The sequence below is a fragment of the Chaetodon auriga genome, chromosome 4 (assembly GCF_051107435.1).
Source record: "Chaetodon auriga isolate fChaAug3 chromosome 4, fChaAug3.hap1, whole genome shotgun sequence".
Taxonomy (NCBI): Eukaryota; Metazoa; Chordata; class Actinopteri; order Chaetodontiformes; family Chaetodontidae; genus Chaetodon; species Chaetodon auriga.
Genome location: NC_135077.1, coordinates 6,970,606 through 6,989,270, shown reverse-complemented (window position 1 = coordinate 6,989,270; position 18,665 = coordinate 6,970,606). Strand labels below are relative to the sequence as shown.

General features: G+C 40.6%; 1 protein-coding gene across 2 annotated transcripts in view; it reads left to right on the top strand.

Annotated features, from left to right (window-relative positions):
• Positions 1-18,665, top strand: part of LOC143319614 (dolichyl-diphosphooligosaccharide--protein glycosyltransferase subunit TUSC3) — a 71,725-nt gene that overhangs the window by 31,459 nt on the left and 21,601 nt on the right. For both annotated transcript variants that reach the window (XR_013077095.1, XM_076728715.1), the window contains exons 3-6: positions 1,403-1,520; positions 4,234-4,374; positions 7,146-7,286; positions 7,733-7,822. Coding sequence is in view for 1 of the 2 variants with exons in the window: in XM_076728715.1 (XP_076584830.1) it covers positions 1,403-1,520; positions 4,234-4,374; positions 7,146-7,286; positions 7,733-7,822 (490 nt within the window). In the remaining variant the exon portion in view is untranslated. The remainder of the gene's footprint in view (positions 1-1,402; positions 1,521-4,233; positions 4,375-7,145; positions 7,287-7,732; positions 7,823-18,665) is intronic.

The window sequence follows — 18,665 nt, the reverse complement described above, 5'->3', positions numbered from 1 at the left end:
ACAGAGGAGAGAAGACCGAGACTGCTTCTTGGCATTTAAGTGCTTATCTTGTCATGTAGGAGGATGAAGTGATAGCCTCCACCGGCTGGTTTAAAATACAACCCTCATCGGGCTGCGTTTGAAGGAAATCAAAATAAAATGCCAAATGAGGTTTGAAAAAGAGAGAACTGAATATGTAACGTCTACACTTGTCATGAAGACTATTATGGGATGAAGAGAGACTGCCAAGGATCTAATGTACTGTTTCCTTTACGCACTCCCTTCATCTTCCCTCTTTCTCTTTTTTCTAACTGCATCCTTTTTTAATCTGACGCAGTCTTTCACTCTGTCCCTTTAATTGTCTAATGTCTCTACGTCTCTGCGCCGACGACAGCCATGGCCGTAGGCATTATGTTTCCTGTTTGTATGTCTGTACGCACGTCTGCTCGTACGTCGGTGCGTCCAACCTTCCGATTCATGTGAATGCGACACGTCAGGATCACGCCTTTAGGGAATTACTTCAAATTTGGTACAGACATCCACGTGAGGATGAAATGATTAGTTTTTGTTGGTCACTGTGACCTCACATCCATCCCAGTCTTGTCAAAGTGATACCTCAGGAACAGCTGGAGGGAATTTCATTACATGTGGCACAAACATTCACTCGTGATATTGTCCTTTCTTTTTTTTTTTTATAATTTCTTCCTCATGAATAAATGCAGTCATTTCATTTGTGCAGTGCCTGTACTCATATTGTGTCAGAATCAAAGTAATACCAGCAGGTTAATGAATGGAAACACTGAAGAGTCAAAGTAAACTAAGTATTTGTAAAAACATGTTCAGAGCGAGAGTGAAATTAGTAATAACAATATAAATAAAACATCTCGAGTACACAGCGTTTTTGTGTCGTGGCTGATTGGTTCCTTTCTGATAGCAATACTTGTGTCACCTGGCTCTAGGTTTGCAAAACATGATGCAACAAAGAACTTGTGATTGTGATGAAGGAAGTAGTTCTGCAAATTTAAATGATAAAAATTATGCAAGTGAAAATCCAAATTTCTTCACAAGGCTTGTCGACCATTTTTCTTGATCACAGTTTGGCCTTAACCATTATTTCTACAGAACATGAGAACCCACATTTTCTCACAGCGTAAGCTTGGAAAAACACTAATACTTGTTTAGGGTTATTGCCTTGCTGGGAAATCGGTCATCATCTGCACAACTGTTGCAAAATGGGTCTGAAATCATGTTTCATTATGTTTTTAGAACTCAACTGATATCTGACTTTTGTGTTGTTGGTCATATGTGGGGTATTTGAGTATGTATATTTGATGCCAAGCAGATCCTTTTTACATACACGCAGCATGTGAAATGTTCTGATTTGATTTTCAGTCCCTCTGTCTGTCTCATTGTTACCTTACAGGCAAGCAAATGAGGAGTACCAGGTATTGGCAAACTCATGGCGTTACTCATCTGCATTTTCCAACAAGCTGTTCTTCACTGTAGTGGACTATGATGAGGGAGCTGACGTTTTCCAACAGGTAAGGAGGTGTTCAGTGTATCATCAGTACCAAAGCGACTGCAAGTTTCACCTGTCTGTGCTTTCTTTTTCCTCCTCCATGCCTTTCTCATCCCTCTGCACATTACATCTCTCTAACATTGTGTGGGTCCCTCATCATCATCATCAACATCATCATCATCATCATCATCCAAGTCAAATCTGTTTTATTCTTTCTTACAAAAAGAAAATGTATAGGACAGCGTTAAAAGACCATACACACACACACACACACACACACACACACACACAGGAAGATGCAATGATGCACAACATCCTGCAATGACATAAAAGCCTACAAGGACACACAGACACGATCAGTTCCAAACATGTATATACATACTGTACCTGGACATGTTTTGAAGGACACACAAACAAGAATAGAAACAAAGAGCAAATGAAATGCTTGCAAGCACATCACATCTTAAGAAGGGCTGCAACTGATGCTTATTGGTTTTGTCTACAAAATATTAGAAAATGGTGAAAATTGCATCACACAAGTTTCCAGAGTCCAAAGAAATGTCTTGTTTTGTTCAACTTACAGTCCAAAACCCAAAGATATTCACTTTGCTGTCACAAAAGATGAAGAAAACCAACAAATATCCTGCAATGGATGGATTTGGGCATTTTTGCTTTAAAAATGACTTCAACCATTAATCAAACGATCAGAATTATTGCCATGTCATTCTCTGGCTATTAACAATTCATCAACCATTTCAGCTCTAATCTAAAGTTCAGCACAAATATTAGGTTTGCTCATGCATAAAGTCAAATTTAGTGGCAGCTCTACTGCACACACAGTCAGTGAAAAAAATGCAAGTCAATTTGAGGTGATGTAGGTTCAGTCTAGGCAGCGTGAACTGGTGTGAAAACACACACACGTCAGCCATTGGCTTCAGCGTAACCACAGGGTCCACTGGCCTGTCAGTAAATGGTCCTTTAAAAAAGTGCATTGTATTTAATTGTAATCTGGCATCACAGTATTATTCACTGTGCTAGATAAGTTTGAAACTCTTCAACTCAGTACCTGTATCTATATACAGGAAGAAGATACCAATGCGGAGGTTAATTCCCCGTTGTCCTTTTTCAGTCTATACTTTATACTCTTAGAACTTAAAATAGCTGTGCTTAGTTAGAAATAGCCTGGCTTTGCTTTTTTCCCCTTTATCTTGATTGATTTTAGACAGATTAATCCAACACGCTCCTTAAGTCTTTAATATTTCTCCTTCTTTTTAATTGTTTTGCTAACCGTTGTTTCTTTTTTCTTTATCAGTGGAGCTGTTATTTCTTTCTTTTATTGTGTCCATGTGTGATGGTTTGTATGCATGTATGTATTTCATACATCTGTGTGTACATTTGCATGTGTATAAACATATGCGCTCTTTCACCTAATCTACCATTCACCTTTGTCATCTGAAGAAATAGGATGCTGCCCATGTGGCAGAGATAACATTGTTGTTTAGATAATAATCTGCACACCATCTCTCCTCTCATTTTGGTCTTCTTCCGTGTCCTTTTTCTCTGCTCCTTTCCTTCCTTTTCACCCTCCCTCTCCAGTCTTCTCCAGGCCTCTTGAAGAAACAGGAGAGATTAAACCAGTTGACTTAAATTTTGCAGATGATTGTAGGGAGTCTTGGGATTTGGAGCTATATAGGTGTTGCAACATGGCGGGAGGGCGAGAGGAGGGAAAAGAAAGTTCTACCAGTTGTCTTTGTTTAGCTCTGTGACTGTGTGTGAATGTCTGTGTGTGTGTGTGTGTGTGTGTGTAAATTTCAGGGAAAGGCAGAAAACAAAGTAATCCAATTCAGAACAATATATTTATGCAGAGATTTATTATTGGCGATGTTCTCTCGATGCAATTATTAGCCAACACAAACCCACTTACTGACTATAATCAGAGTCAGGGAGGTTTGGACGGTATTCAGTCCCTCTTCATTCAAGTTCAAATTCAGTTTTGAGCCAACAGTAGCACTTTAGAGACGTGCTGCACCTGCACAATGCCTCTGATACTGTATAAGAGCAGAGAGAGCATTTTCTCTGTCAGTAAGAATATCTTCATTGACTCTTCTGGTTGATGTGCAGTTGTTTTGTGCTACTTTAGGACTCACTCACAAAGCCGTGCGCCTTTTGGGAATAGGTTCCTACAGCAATGGCACACTGTTGGAATACATACTGTGTCAACACGTATTTCACAACAGTCATATACTTTTATTTATTGCTGGCTGCTGAATGTTGAAGATGATTGTGTTATGCACACAGAAAGAGAATTAGATTATTCCAGGCTAGAAGTAATAAAGGCATCCATTTACTTTCTCCATTATGTGCGTTGATTGAAATGTGATCAAAGAAAACCTGAAAAAAATTAAAATTTTTCCGTACAGCCACTATGTGCAGGGATAAACAGGAGCCAAGAGGATGTAAGGAATTGTTCCTTGAACAACATTTTTAGCCTTTTGCCCTCAAATGTTTAGACAACGGAAAAAGAAAAACTTAAAAAAAACCCCTTAAATTTAAAAACCAGAATAGACCAGCGAGGACAGCAAGCAACTGCGTGTGAACCTGTCATACCTGCACCAGCAGCAGTCTATAAGATACTTTGGCCAATAATGTTTCTTTATCTTTGGATATTTTACTTAGTATGTTTTGACAAATCAGACGTGACACCCCCTCACCCTCATTTTCCTCGTCCTCTCTAGTTGAACATGAACAGCGCTCCGACATTCATGCATTTCCCGGCGAAAGGAAAGCCAAAGAGAGCCGACACCTTTGACCTGCAGAGGATCGGCTTTGCTTCGGAGCAGCTGGCCAAGTGGATTGCCGACCGCACAGATGTTCAGGTACGACACACGCAGATCTTCACATTCACATGTTTACAAAACCCCAACTAAGTTCATGCATGGCTACTGTAGATCTCAAAAAACATTCCTTCAGTTGTTCTCCAAAGAATAGTATAACATAAAAGGAAAATTCAACCAGTTTAGAAAATTCTACAAAGTCAATTCTGTGTGACGTTTTGCCAGGCTAAATTCCATTCTGAGTAATGTTGCCATCAGATTTTGATAAGGAAGAAGAATTAAAAAAGGCAATATTTCTGATTCTGCTGCAATTTTATTGGAGTTAGAGGTTTTTTTTTTTGCATCAAGCAGGTTAGCAACAGGTTAGCTGTGAAAGCACCCTTCATCTTTGCAAGGCAAATACTAGGTCGACCATGTCAGAGTCTGAAAAGCAGCAAGGAGGACCAGGGTCTTATGCATGCAAGTGGGTGTTAAAATGCCTCGCTTGGAGGTGGTTAAGTTGTTGGCACCTGTGAGAGCAAAGCTTCAACCATCGGACTACAATTTCTTCTTTCCTCGAATAACCTGTCAAGCAGTTCTGGCAGACGTAGTCCAAGCATTCTGCTGACATCCTGTTGGTGGATCTGAATTTAAAAGGCTGCCTTTCAGAGAAGGTGAAGGAGAGCACTTACACTAAGTGCTAGCTTTCATGCACTCCAATGTGACTTTACCGCATGAATAAAGAACATTGCAGAAAAGGAAAAACGAAACATAATTGAGAAAAAATGGTGGGATGAATAAACTTGTGGCATGGAGCTCAAATGAAAGTTAGATAGGTCTGACTATTCAGTGAATCATGTTGAGGGATGGAAAGGATAGATGGGGAGTGTGGAGGATCTTGCACTGTCATGCAATCATATCAACCATTAGCTCTTGCTTTTCTCCTCTGTTCCACATGATACCCAGCTTTATTAAGACAACAGCTGGAATGACGTCACGAACTACGAGACGCAACATTTTTTTTTTTTACATTGCAGCACGTTTGCTGTCATACTGATTGTTAGAATCGCTGTGTCTTTAAATGTTTCCTTCAGCTTCAGCTAAAACATGAAAATGACTGAAAGTAGACAGTGCTGCTTTTGAGAAACTATACAACAATCCCATTTTTAAATTAGGTCTGTATGTGACAAAAATGAAAGAGAGATGCATCACATGTCTCATTTGTAATCACGCACACGCACACGCACACGCACACGCACACACACACACACACACACACACACACACACACACACACACATGCAGGTCAGCGTGCAGACTCATCCATTAGGTGGCAGAGCTTTTCGAGTCAATCTCTCTTTCTTTCTCCCTGAATTATGCATTTTTAAGTTTTAATCCAATAACACTGAGCAGCAGCAGATGGTAGACACATTTTCACAAGCGACATCATCAGTGCTGGTGGCACATTTGTCTTTTGGAATATTTTACCCTTGCATGTGTTAATAGCAAACACAGCATGTTGTTGGTTTGGCTTTGTGACCACATACAAACACACACACACGCACACACACACACACACACACACACACACACACACACACACACAGGGCTGGGTGCAATGTTCTATATCAGCACTGATACCTTGACTTTGATGCCAATGATTCTTTTTCAATACCAATTTTATCAAATCCATTTTAATAAAAAGAAAATTAAACTATATGTTCTACATTAGGATTGCTGTTTACACCTGGGAGCAGGTGGAGAAACAGTTTTTCCTCTGAGCACCGGTTGATGGTGAGGAGAATATGCACCGGGCTTCCATCCCGGTGGATGGTTTGGTGAACGGACTCACTGACAGGCAGGTTAGCTGCGCTGGCTAACTAACAAGCAGCACAAAGTTCACTCACTTATCTGTGCAGATGAGCAAGTGGTGCTAAACAAAAGAACAGTGAGACTGTGTAATGCTTGACAACCAATCACCAGGATTATTAGATCTTGGTACAGGCATTCTGCATGCTTATTGGCTCACTCTGATGCCGAGCCCTGCACGTGTATACACACACACATGCACACACACACTGACAGACAGAAGGAGAGAATGAGTGACAACAACTAACAATAGAAAGGTTTTCATATACAACATGGACTATGGTTATTAAATTTGATAAAATTCTGCAACCATTCCTGAGGGGAACATTTTACAATTGTATTTTTGATTTTTTTTTTTTTTTGATCATTATTAAATATTGTTCCAGCCTTCTTGTTTATGAAGTTTTGAGAGTTTCCATTGTGCTGGAGCTTGTCGCTGAAACACATTCCAGTCAGAGAATACTTCTGGGCTTTGAGGAGTCTTTCTTTTTTTGAAAACGAGAAGAAGATATCTGTATATATAACTTATTAAAAACAAATATTAAAATATCACGAAATGACCTTTAGAGTCGTAGTGAACACTTCCAGGGTTCAATTTAAGTATAAGGACACGACCAAAGAACCTTTTTCCATCACTCCATTACTCCAACCCTAAAAATAATAAACAGATTAAATGAAAAAAAAAAAATGGTTGAATGGATTATTTTCTTATTTTTATGGAGTTTTATCGAGCAAAGGAAACATATTCTGTTGGTTCAAACTGGGAAAAGACAGAATGAAGGACGTTTATTACAATGTTCATTATACTGAGATAAGCAATAGTCAATATATTTATGCATTTATACAATAGTACTGTGATATATACAGTAACTGGAAAATGGAAAAGTTATATGCTCTTGCTCTCTCTCTCTCTCTCTCTCTCTCTCTCTCTCTCTCTCTCTCTCTCTCTCTCTCTCTCCCTCCAGATCCGTGTCTTCCGTCCTCCTAATTATTCAGGGACTATTGCTTTGGCTTTGTTGGTGTCTCTGGTTGGCGGGCTGCTGTATCTGAGGAGGAACAACTTGGAATTCATATACAACAAGACCGGATGGGCCATGGCTGCACTGGTAGGCACACACACACACACACACACACACACACACACACACACACACACACACACACACACTGGGTTTTAAGTGGGAACCTTTTAATCCACTGTGAGAAGTTAAATTCAAGCTCTGCCAAAAATAACCAGCCTCACAAGCCAGGGACATAAGTCAAGTGAAACTGCGGTGGAAACAAGTTGAATAGAGTAATCACACCTCATTAGTCTAATTTTCTGCCTGTTTTAACAAAACTTACATTTTTATTTCTCAGAGTCGTGTGCTGACTTGGATTAAGTTCAGCTTATGATGAAATTAGTTGTTACATTTCAAACTGTCACAGTTAAAAGTTTCCACACTAATGATGAATGATGTTTCATCCACATTCATTCTTGTCCATCTCTCTCTCTCTCTCTCTCTCTCTCTCTCTCTCTCTCTCTCTCTCTCTCTCTCTCTCTCTCTCATAGTGTGTAGTTTTTGCCATGACATCTGGTCAGATGTGGAATCACATCAGAGGTCCTCCCTACGCCCACAAAAACCCCCAGAATGGACAAGTGGTATGATCACATATTACTCCCCCTCTTTATATATTCATGCATTCAACCCTTCCGCTTTTGTTCTTTCATCCACCCTTCCATGTCTTTGTCCTTATATCCTCCCCTGTTCTTGCCCTTCCTCCTTTCCTTCTTTCTGTTATTCCGTGTTTTCGGCAGAAACAGTGTTTAAGTGTAAGATAAATCGGTTGTTCAGTGTGGTGAGTGAGGCAGTATTAGATCATTGATAGGAGCATCTGTAAGGCTGTTTCCCCCAAGTAAGATGCACCAGTCTGTGCCATTACCACCTGCTTGCAGGTCAGCACTGAGACAGCGTGTGTGTTGCTGGACAGTTGGGAGCACTGATTGTATTGCAGTATCACCGTTCTTTTAGTTATCTATTTATCTGCCTCACCTCCTCTGTTTTATACAGTTTCTCTGTGTTTTTGGACAGTTGCCACTTATTACCAATATGTGTGCAAAGACAGACACACACAAAGCACTGGCAGATGTAGTTTTGCTGGTCATCATTTAAGTTTGTTCACCCAAGTGTGAAATTAAAATAAAAATATGACACAAACTGAGAAAATGAAGAAGGATAAAGAGAAGGGGATGGGACGGGTGAGGCAGGGAGGGAGATTTACCTTCACCATGTGTCGACGGTGTTATGTTGGCTGATGTGTGCCATGAGTGCATTTGCGCGCACACACACACACATACACACAGTTTCACAGCGAGTGCTGCATGGTGACACAGAGCTTGCAAAGTGGTGTGGTTGTAATAGGAAAAGTCAATTCAGCTCATACAGAGACTGAAAAGGATTGGTATTCCCCGTAGCCAGCACTCCGAGAGACTACATACAAATGCACAAAAGAAGAGAGAAGTGTACAAACACGCTCTCATAAAGTCAAAAGAAATAAAACGGTATGGCCCCTCTCTCTCTTGTTCTGTGTAAAAGGCACTCCGTCAGGCTCTGTTGGCTCTCTGTCATTTTTCAGTGTGTTTACGGCAAATAAGTTTAACCCGCATTCTATGTAGCTCTCGACTGTAGCTCCCAGCCTTCACCCCTTCTTTCTCTTTTCCTATTTCCATCTCTCCACCTCTCCAGCTCTGCCACCTACTTGCATCTGTACCACTTTAATCCTGCCAGGACAAGAATCGATCGACAGAGATGCTACTGTTGTTTGAGGTTAAAATTACGACCGCCTCGATCCTAATTGATTTAAAAAGTGCATGGCACTGCACTCATGACAGGAGGCTGAAGATGGGCTCTCAGCTCTCTGCCTGTTGCTTCTGTCCTGTCTTCCTCTTTTGTAGGAGTTGAGCAGAGCGATGAGGGCAGCATTAACGCTAAGTGTTGAAACAGCATTTTAGATAGCCAGAGATTAACTATCAGGAGCAGTAGCCATAGGCATCTGATTCAAATGCAAAGGTGAGCAGGTCATAAAAGATTTATTACTGAGCAAACAGAAAACAAATTATACCAGCCAGGGGAAAGAAAGGCTGAAGAGCTGGTGGGAGGCCTGTTGTATGCCCTGTTGAAGTTGGGAAACTACTAGTTTATGCAGAAAGTTAAGGCATCATAGTTTGGGATTTTAGCAAACTTTAAAGGCAGCTACTGAAATAAGTGATATTATCAAGTGAAAGTGTCCAAGGTATTTTCTCACATTAATTCTCCTTTTATCCGTGTAAAAAAAGAAAAAAAAAAAACACCTGTGAGCTGAATGCTGTAATCTCAATGAAAGGGGATTTGTTTGCTTAGTGACGAGCTGCAGACATACTTGCGTGAACCTTGGAAGTACTTTCCAGAAATCCTGCGACTGATGGTATCCAAGCTGACTATCCATTGTCAAAATAACAAAAGATAACTTCACTACCAATCAGGTGCCTGCATATTATAAAAGCACATCACTTTAAATTCTTAAAGTTCTATTGCCTTTCATGTACAGTATAGGTCATGTGTTTATTTGAATGTTTTGTCCTGAGGCAGTACATGCAAGTGGGAGAGGTACACCTGTACGGTCAAATGCAATCCATAACTGTTTTCCTATTAAGTCCACTTTTATGGTTTGTGTTGACACTATCACTGAGATGTTACTGAAATTATATGTTGTATTTGGCACTGAGGTCCTACAGTCATTAGCAATATGCATTAAATTCAGAGGTGTTTCTAATACTCTGCCCCCCTCATGTCTGTAACACTTTTGGGAAATTATCCCTGAAACCTGTACCCTACACATACCTGCATGTACCTAAACCCTAGATCTGTTTTGCATGTCCACCACAGACAGCACTCTTAAATGTAGGCAGGGTTGTTATGGGGGCTTCAGGGCGAACCCCTTTCACTTTTCCAGCAGTTTGGAAACAACAGATGATCCTTTTCTTGGTCTTGAGAAGCTGCAGCATCTATTAGCTGACACACTGTAGCTTATACTGTACATTTAGCGCCAGACTGACAACTTCCTGCTAACCTTTTCTTCTGCTCTGCTCGTATTCACTCTCACTTTTCTGCCGCTCGTGCTCTCTCACTCGCTCAACCACATGCCTGCTATGCACACAGGTCACATGTGGATAGCATGTTGAGCTACACTACTCAAGAACAGGAAACAGTGAAGGACATCAAATGTCTTCTCTTCTTTTCTCTTGGTATGTAGTTGTATATTACAACAAACGGACAAACGTTGTTTGATAAAAGGCTGCAGGCAGCAATAGAAAAAAGACAGCAGAGAGAGTAGAGAAATCCTACATCAGAGCGCAGATGATCAGACGACTCTGGTTTCCAATCAACAAGCTGCAGTTTTTCTTACTCCACAAGGTAAGAACCAGCTCAGTGTGCCACGTACCTCAACAGGAGCGTGACAGAAAAATGGCAATGATTTAAGTGATTCCATCGGTACCGTCCTGAACTGGATTGCTTGGTGGAAACATGGCTTATTTGAACCTATTTACACGAATCTGTTGAGGCCTGGCTCTCTTTTGCCGTCCTTCCTCTTAAGCCCTTTATACTCCTAGCATCCTAGGTCTCATAGCCTAGCGCTAATCCTTCGTCATCTTCTTTCCATTTCCTCTTCCAGCAGGAGCTCATTGACCTACATGCTTTAACCCAACCATTTTCTCAAGCTTCCCGGCCAGATTGCTGTTTTGTAGCCACTCAACCAAAATAGCAGCAGGCATGGCTACATTAGATCCTGTGTGAATGGCCCTTATTTCTTTCTTATTTCCTTCCTCCGCTCACCCTCATCCGCAGCCCGGTGCTCTCTTTAAATCCCTCTTTCCCTCTCTTCGTCCTCCAACAGTGAATAGTTTGAACTGGGCAGACAATTTTGAATAGATACCTGTCTTATCTTTCCTATTCTACTTTCCTCCTCTTTACTACTTCCTCTGACTTCTCTGTCTAAACCCCCCACCCCCCCAACCAGACAGTGTAATTCCTTTAAAACGATGAGCGAGCAAGACCAGGTAGACTATATTGAAAGGATTTGTCAACTGACGAATGGCACAGCCAAGCAGATGAAATTGTAGTGAGTGTCTCACTGTGCAGCCAAGAAAATACTGCGAGCTGATTTTTGCTCTGACACACACACACACACACACACAGACACACGCGCACACAAAATGGGAGAGCAGGGTGGGGGGCTGCGAGAGCTGCATTAAGAGCTACTGGAATGAAACACAGTGGAAATATCATTTTACCTTTTTAAAAATCTCCGACGAACATTATGTCAACAGTTTGCTTTCAGGTGTTGGTGGATGCATTAATCTGTTGTAGTTCAAGTATGGCAATGTGGCACATTTGAAAGATAAACATATATATTGGTTCTCTACCCAAGTATCCAGACACGACTGTGCGCCCTCACACCGGCTGTAAGTTTAGAGGAGCTGCTCAACATAGCTTCCATGATGATGAAGGAAATAATACGAAATAGTATATTTCTTCTCTTTAAATAGTCTAAAACTGACTATAAACCAGGCTGACCAGTGGTGAGAGGGAGGCTGCATATTATCCTGACATACATTTATGCATTTACACGGCTGTTATGCTGCCTGGAGGCCTTTTGCATGTAAATCCAGTGTTTCTTATTTTGTTGACACAGAATCTGTGTGTCCTCTCTGTGTGCACAGAACAGCAAATAACCCACTATCAAACCGTGGAGGTAAGCGGATGAAAACCGATTTGCAGATAATTTAGTGACAGGTGCTGATTCTGAGGACAGACGGGACATTTATCTGAAACATGATGCATCATTAGTAACATGCTGAATAAAACAGTGGAGTGAGTGGTAATCATCCTGCACGTGTTACGTTTTCAGCAGCAGGACTCGGATAATACAGTTTATTTGGCTGTAATATTATTTCTGCACAAGCTTCAAATTGAACTACGATACACGCACTCAAAATACTACAAACACAGTCATGTACAGGAGAAAAGAAAACGGAACAACGTGCAGCTTTTTCATTATAAAGGTTTAAACTAAATGTCTTGAAGATTGTCTTGAACACATTATAACATGTTATGATATTAACAAACTGGAACCTGTCACTGCCTGGACAGAACGGTATCTCAGAGAAGCAACGTGTACCTTTATGAAGTATTTCAGCCGTTGTTTCTCTCTTGGCTTTCACTATGACCAACCACTCCCTTATTTCCACGCTATTGGCTGATGACATTTCCATATTTCCAGCTGATTTCACATGATTGGTTGATGGCTTTTGGCAGCTGCTGGCAGGAAGCCTCTCTACATTACTGCTAACCTTTCATATTTTAAAGAAACACTGCTGTCACTTTTATTGGCTCTTTGCAAATAGTTGACTTTTGGCTTGCAGAGGTGTGTGTGTGTGTGTGTGTGTGTGTGCCTGTGTGTGCGCGTGCGTGCACGTGGGTGTGTGCGCTTTTGATTAAGCGAGGGAATGCCTGTGTATTTATCTGTGTGTTCTGAGCCGATATGGAGCGAGTGTAGTGAGCAGTGTAGTGAAGCAGTGAAATAAATGGTCCTTTAGGCTGGATATTTGTTCAGAGCAGGAGACACTGACCATCTCTCCCTGTCTCCCCACTTAGACGCACACACTCACAGACGCTCACAGCTACACACAAAGTGATTAGAGCCATTGCATTTAGCAGAAAACTGTAATTAAGAGCCATATATTAAAGACATATATCCTGGAGGTGAGACAGAAAGGAGGAGAAAGGGAGAGGAGATCGGGGTACAAAAAATACAACGTAGAGGAAGTAAGTGCAAACCATGTATACGGTGTAGTGCCAGAATAAAGATATATTTATTTACTGAATTCATTAATTTGATTTATTTTAGTTTATTTCTACAGGATTTTTCAACATTGAAATTATACACACTGAATGCTGCTTCTTCGACGTGATCTCAGAGGTCTGGGTGGTTCACGCTGGAGCAGCAGATCAGAAATGTGTTTCGGCCCCAAAACAACAGTCACATTTTAAAACCAATTCTTAAACGCACACAAAACCAGTTTTTTTTTTCTTTTTTAGAAAGAGAAAGAGGTCTGTACTGATTTTGTTCTGTCTAAATGTTAAATTGGAGGCGTGAGTCCACGACTACTCACATTAAGATCTGTGGCCTTTAATGTATGAACACTTTGAAATTGATGGTTTTAAATTATTTCTGTTCGTGGTTGAACTGGAGGAAGTTGTGCCACGTCCAGTCACTGATTTGTGAATGCACCTACTCAGTGCTTGTATGGGACCATAGTCACTTGGTGATATCATTGCATGAATCTGTATAGTCCAATTGCGCCACTTCCATTGGAATTAATGGATATCTGGGAAATTCTGATGTTTTAAATGCAGAAGTAATAGAGCCTTTAGACTGCTGGACTTCCTCTGTTACACACCCAAATCTGGACAGTGCCCTGTACGGCTTCAGCTATTGGCCGCTGAGAAGGTACATTGGTGCGATTGGGGTTTAACTGCCTTGCTCTTGGGCACCTTTGCCTTTTTGTTTTTTTGTTTTTTCTCCCCACAGCCCAAATTTATTTAGTCTGTTGATTGAGCCGAACGTTCTTCAAGTCTTTTTCTTCTTCTTCTTTTTTTACATCTCATTGCTGCCAGCTAAAATCCACCATATGTCCCCGAAAAAGAAAACAAATAAAACTAAGTCTTTTGAGAAAATGAAAAGTCACCTCATTTTATTGATTGACACGTTTTCAAAAAAAAAAAAAAAAAGAAAATAGGTTTTAAATGGCTTTAATCAACTCTTGGGTAATTAAACTGAACCCTCCGTGGACTGCGTAAACATTGAACTGCATAAACAGTGAGTAGATAATGAGATTTTAAAGCATCACCTGAATCCCCACAATAGACTGCCATATTTGTTCAAATGAAGGGTTCACTGAACCTACCCGTAGTCCCTCTGCTGTTCGAGAGAAATCACCCTCCATATGCTCTATGATAGTTAAATCATTGATGTGTTGCAGCATATTTTTCTCTTAACTGAGAAATATTTAAATTCTAATCTTGCAGCTATCAATCAAAAATATTGTATTGCTTTTTGCCTCCTCTGTCTCTCTGTTAACTCTTTCAACACTTTCAGCTGCCTTGAGCTGTACAGTGTCTCAGCACTAGCTGTTTATAGTTCACATGTCTGATTCAATCCACCTGTGTCATCGGGCAACCAATCATCCTCTCCCTCGGTTTTCTCTGTCACGCCCATGCTCTCATTTATGTCGTTGGCATTTAGCTGACACTCTTACCCAGATTACGCCGCAAGGTTCGCTTCCTAGATCGCTTATCATTATACCCATCTGCAACAACGTAAACAGTCAAACCTATTCTTTGTCGATATAAATGAAGCACGTATTTCCACTCCATCTCACTTCCTCTCTGTTACTTACTCATTCTCCTCTGTTCTTTCTGCTTTGTTGACTTTCCATTTATCCCCCTTCCTGTCTGAGTGCCTCCTGACCTTTACCAAATAAAACACACACAAACACACATTCACACACACTATATTCAAATACATGATGCAGAGTGGAAAAGGATGAACGTAACTATTTGTAAAGGTTATCGGGCTCGCAGCTGTTAACAGCTAACGCTACAATGGTTTGGCTTTGGAGCGAGAATCGCCGAGTCAAGAGAAGGGGGGACGAAGTACGCTCATCCCTCACATACTTTGTGTTACCACATGATTTGCCATTGATTCCAGCTATTGCATTTTATTGGTACTTCTGTTCTTGCCATGTATGTTTTCTATGACACACTGCGATGAAATCAGTGACAGCCACTTGACAAAGCCCATTCTCAACCTCATTTTAATACAGTGATAAACACGGGAGACGCCTGTGGCCTTCCTTCCTGCTTATTATACCCCCATTGGTGTAGACACCTAATTTACTTCAAAGTCTGACAAATGGCCTGTTTCGTGCAGTTCTTATATAAACAAGGCTTTTTAATGTCAATGTATTCAAATGAGTGCATGAACACAGACACTAACTGTGCTCTTCACATCTCCATTCTTATGTTAGAAAGACTGGAAGCACGTATATTCCTGAGATCTTGATCCTAAGAGCGTGCTAATAGAAAAAATGCTGCAGTAAATTATCCCTAGGGGAGGTGTTTGGTAAAGGTCTTGAAATATTTCGAGTTCTGTCTAATATTTAGATACTTAATTGAGTTAACCTTTTACCATCTATTTTCTTGAGATCCTCTGGAGGAATAATCGCACCATTGAATTTGTATTTTTCATGCAAGTTATTTAGTGCATTTTGAATATGTATTATACCCAAGGATGTGGGAAATAAAACGATGGCAAGAATACTAATTGTTGTCAGAATTGTCTTCGACATCCCACAATAAAACATCACAGCTTTTAAAAAAAACTGTTTGCACAACGATCTGTGCTGAAAAACTCATCGCATAATAGGTCATGTTATCCTCAGCTGGTTGGTAACGTCTCTCAACTACTATGGACTATGGAGGAGAATTTTCTTTTTTTTGTCTGTATGTTTTGACCCCCAGGATGAGGCTTTTTAAAAAGGCAAAGAAAACATGTGTCTGATAATCAAATAGTATCTCTTGGTGTCATATGTCATCATCAGGATGAACATGGTCACGGTTTCGTCACAAGTGCTCCAAATGTGTTAAAATGCACAGCCGAAAGTAGTCCCAACATAAGCAATGTTTACTTTAACAACCATTTTCTACAAACTACAGTACCCAGCTCTTCTGGGAGACTGCTTTATTAAATATTTAACAATATATATATGTGTGTGTGTGTGAGAGAGAGAGAGAGTGTGTGTGTGTCCGTCCGTGACCCTTTTTCAAAGATTTCTGTCTTTATTTGGATCCAATGTACTTTCTAGCTACAACTGAGAGAAGGACAAGATCCTTTCATGGGAAATGTTGACTGTAACAAAAACATGGAATATTTCCAGCCTTATCCTCTGACAATAATTTGGTTGATAGCACTTTATCCGTTCCCCAGTAGAACTGTTCAGGCAGCAGAAAAATAAATTCAGCTAAAAGATCAATAAAGAAACATCACAACTTACCACTATACGACACAACAAATACAACTGTTCTCACAGATTTGCTTTTAAGACATCCGTTCTTGCAGTCTTTCCAGTGAATGTCGTGAAGTACGAAGGATCCTTAGAAGGCTCTAGTGGCTTTAGATGGCTGTAAACAGGTGCTTGCTTGTGTCCTTGTCAGGTTGTTGGACATTCTGGCACAGTTTTGACGCTAATAAAACCTAGCTTGATTCAAGCATTTACAGGGTCGATTCCACCCCTTACAGCAAGGGGAAAGATGTATGCTGTGGCCAAACACAGCTGTCAGTTTGATTTTTCAGACATCAGTGAAGGCTCTCTTTTGATTCCCAGGGTTAAACGTTGTGTTGAAGCGAAGTTCTCTTATGTTTTCAATGTCAAAGTGCTGTAGTGGTGGTTAATTCGCAGCAAAAGCAGTGGAAGCTATCTTCATGTGTATGTTCTGTACGTACACATTCATTTGTCTCAGTCCATTGTCATGTAAATGTATGTAAGAAAAAGGCCCTTTTTGCATAATATTTGGCTGTATTCGACATCGGACCACACTTCCAAGACTGCATGGCCTTATTCGCAAGTGTTTAATTTGGTCTCTGCTCTGTTGGTATCCTGTGTGTTTGATTATCTAACAGCGAGAGGAGTTATGGAGTGTGACTCTTGTGTTTGCGCCTCCATTTATCTCCATGTTAGCTCAGTGTGCTGTGGCTGCTTTTACTTCCAGACCACCGTGATGTCTTACGTCTTTCTAATGAACACACACACACACACACACACACACACACATATCCACTTTCTTCCACGCAACAGTCTCATTGACAAACACACATTTACTGACAGGTTTTCAGCATACACATGCAAAGCTACATACAGCGAAACACACACACTCTCAGCTCTGCACATTAATGAATGGAACTCCTGCATTCTAATCCATCAGATTAATTGGAAGTGCCTGGCGATGGATTGGGGAATTTTTCATCCCCCAAACACTGCTCTTGCCCGTAGCCTGGATTTGCAGTTTCTGTTCATGTTGAGGAGGAGAGTTCTGCTCTCAGATGCTGATGTGCTTGTCTCTCACCTGTCTGAGGTTTTTGTTAGCTTTTCAGGCCTTATTAGTGTTTTGTAATTCCTTTTTTCCTCTCCCCAATTTGCTTTAACGCGCCTCATCTACTTGTAGTGTAGTGTACTTGATTTAGCGATCATTTCCCAAGTGACAGTTGAGCAATCTCCTGAAAGGGGCACTAAGCTTGTCTCATTCAATTAAGGTTAGCTTATAGGCTAGTTAGTTAGCCTTTTGTAATGAGGCACAGCTGTGCCATTTTCTCAAAGTACCCTTTTCTTCATACAGTTTTTTCCCTTGAATCTGGGATGAAATCAGGGATAAATTCACCTGATCCCAGTCCGGGTGTTCAAGACTTTTCAACATCTCATCCCATCTTGAGTCCAGTTTCCTTTTTTCAGAATATTGACACACAAAATCTCTACGATAAGTTTATCTGTGTGCGTTTACACCAACGTGCTGCAATCCATCAGCAGTTTACTGCACAAACTTGCCATACAGCACAAGAGGTGCACCTTGCTAAATTGAGTGCAATTCAACTCTGTGGTTTTTGTGTTCCACAGTATCAAGGTTGCATTTTTGTTTATTTCCTTATGAATGGCCATAGTTTGTGGTGCTGTTGACTTGTACTGCATTATTTGGTTTCTAAGATTTTGTCGACCCCGTAAAGTTTCAGAAAGGCAGGATTGATTTTAGAGCTGCTGTATTTGAGTGCACTAGATGTGGCTCTGTGTACCTTGTGAACTCGTAACTCTGTGAATGTACAGGCTTAGATAAAGGCTCTCATTTTAAATTATTGGTGGACCAGAGTGTAAAAGAGGATCTGCAAAACACCTGTCAAGGGACAAGGCAATCTTAATGCAGAACTACTCCTCATTTTAGACAGTACCATAGTGCAGTGCTAGTTAATCAGCACCCAGTTCACTCCTATAAATTTCATGTGTATGCTTGTGCGAAGCCAAATGTCGTAAAGGATGTTGTGCCAGCAAGTTAAAACACAAGGTACTTCTTGGCTTGTGTGTTTGTGTTTTTCTCCAATTAATTTACTACTAATAATAATAATAGCAATTACATTAAGAAATCTGTCACCACCTTCCAAATGTGACTTATTTCTTTGGGGTAATAATCAGCTAATAGAGAGCAACAGGTTTGTGTTGAAGACGGAAGTATCTGTTTCAGCCTTGAGCCTTTGTCGTCTTTATGTCTGCTTTCAAGTGCAAGAAATCGTCATTTCTCTCCACTGAAGCAAGAAAAAGCTGCCCACCCTTTACTCCTCCTCCTTTGTCACCCTGCATTCAT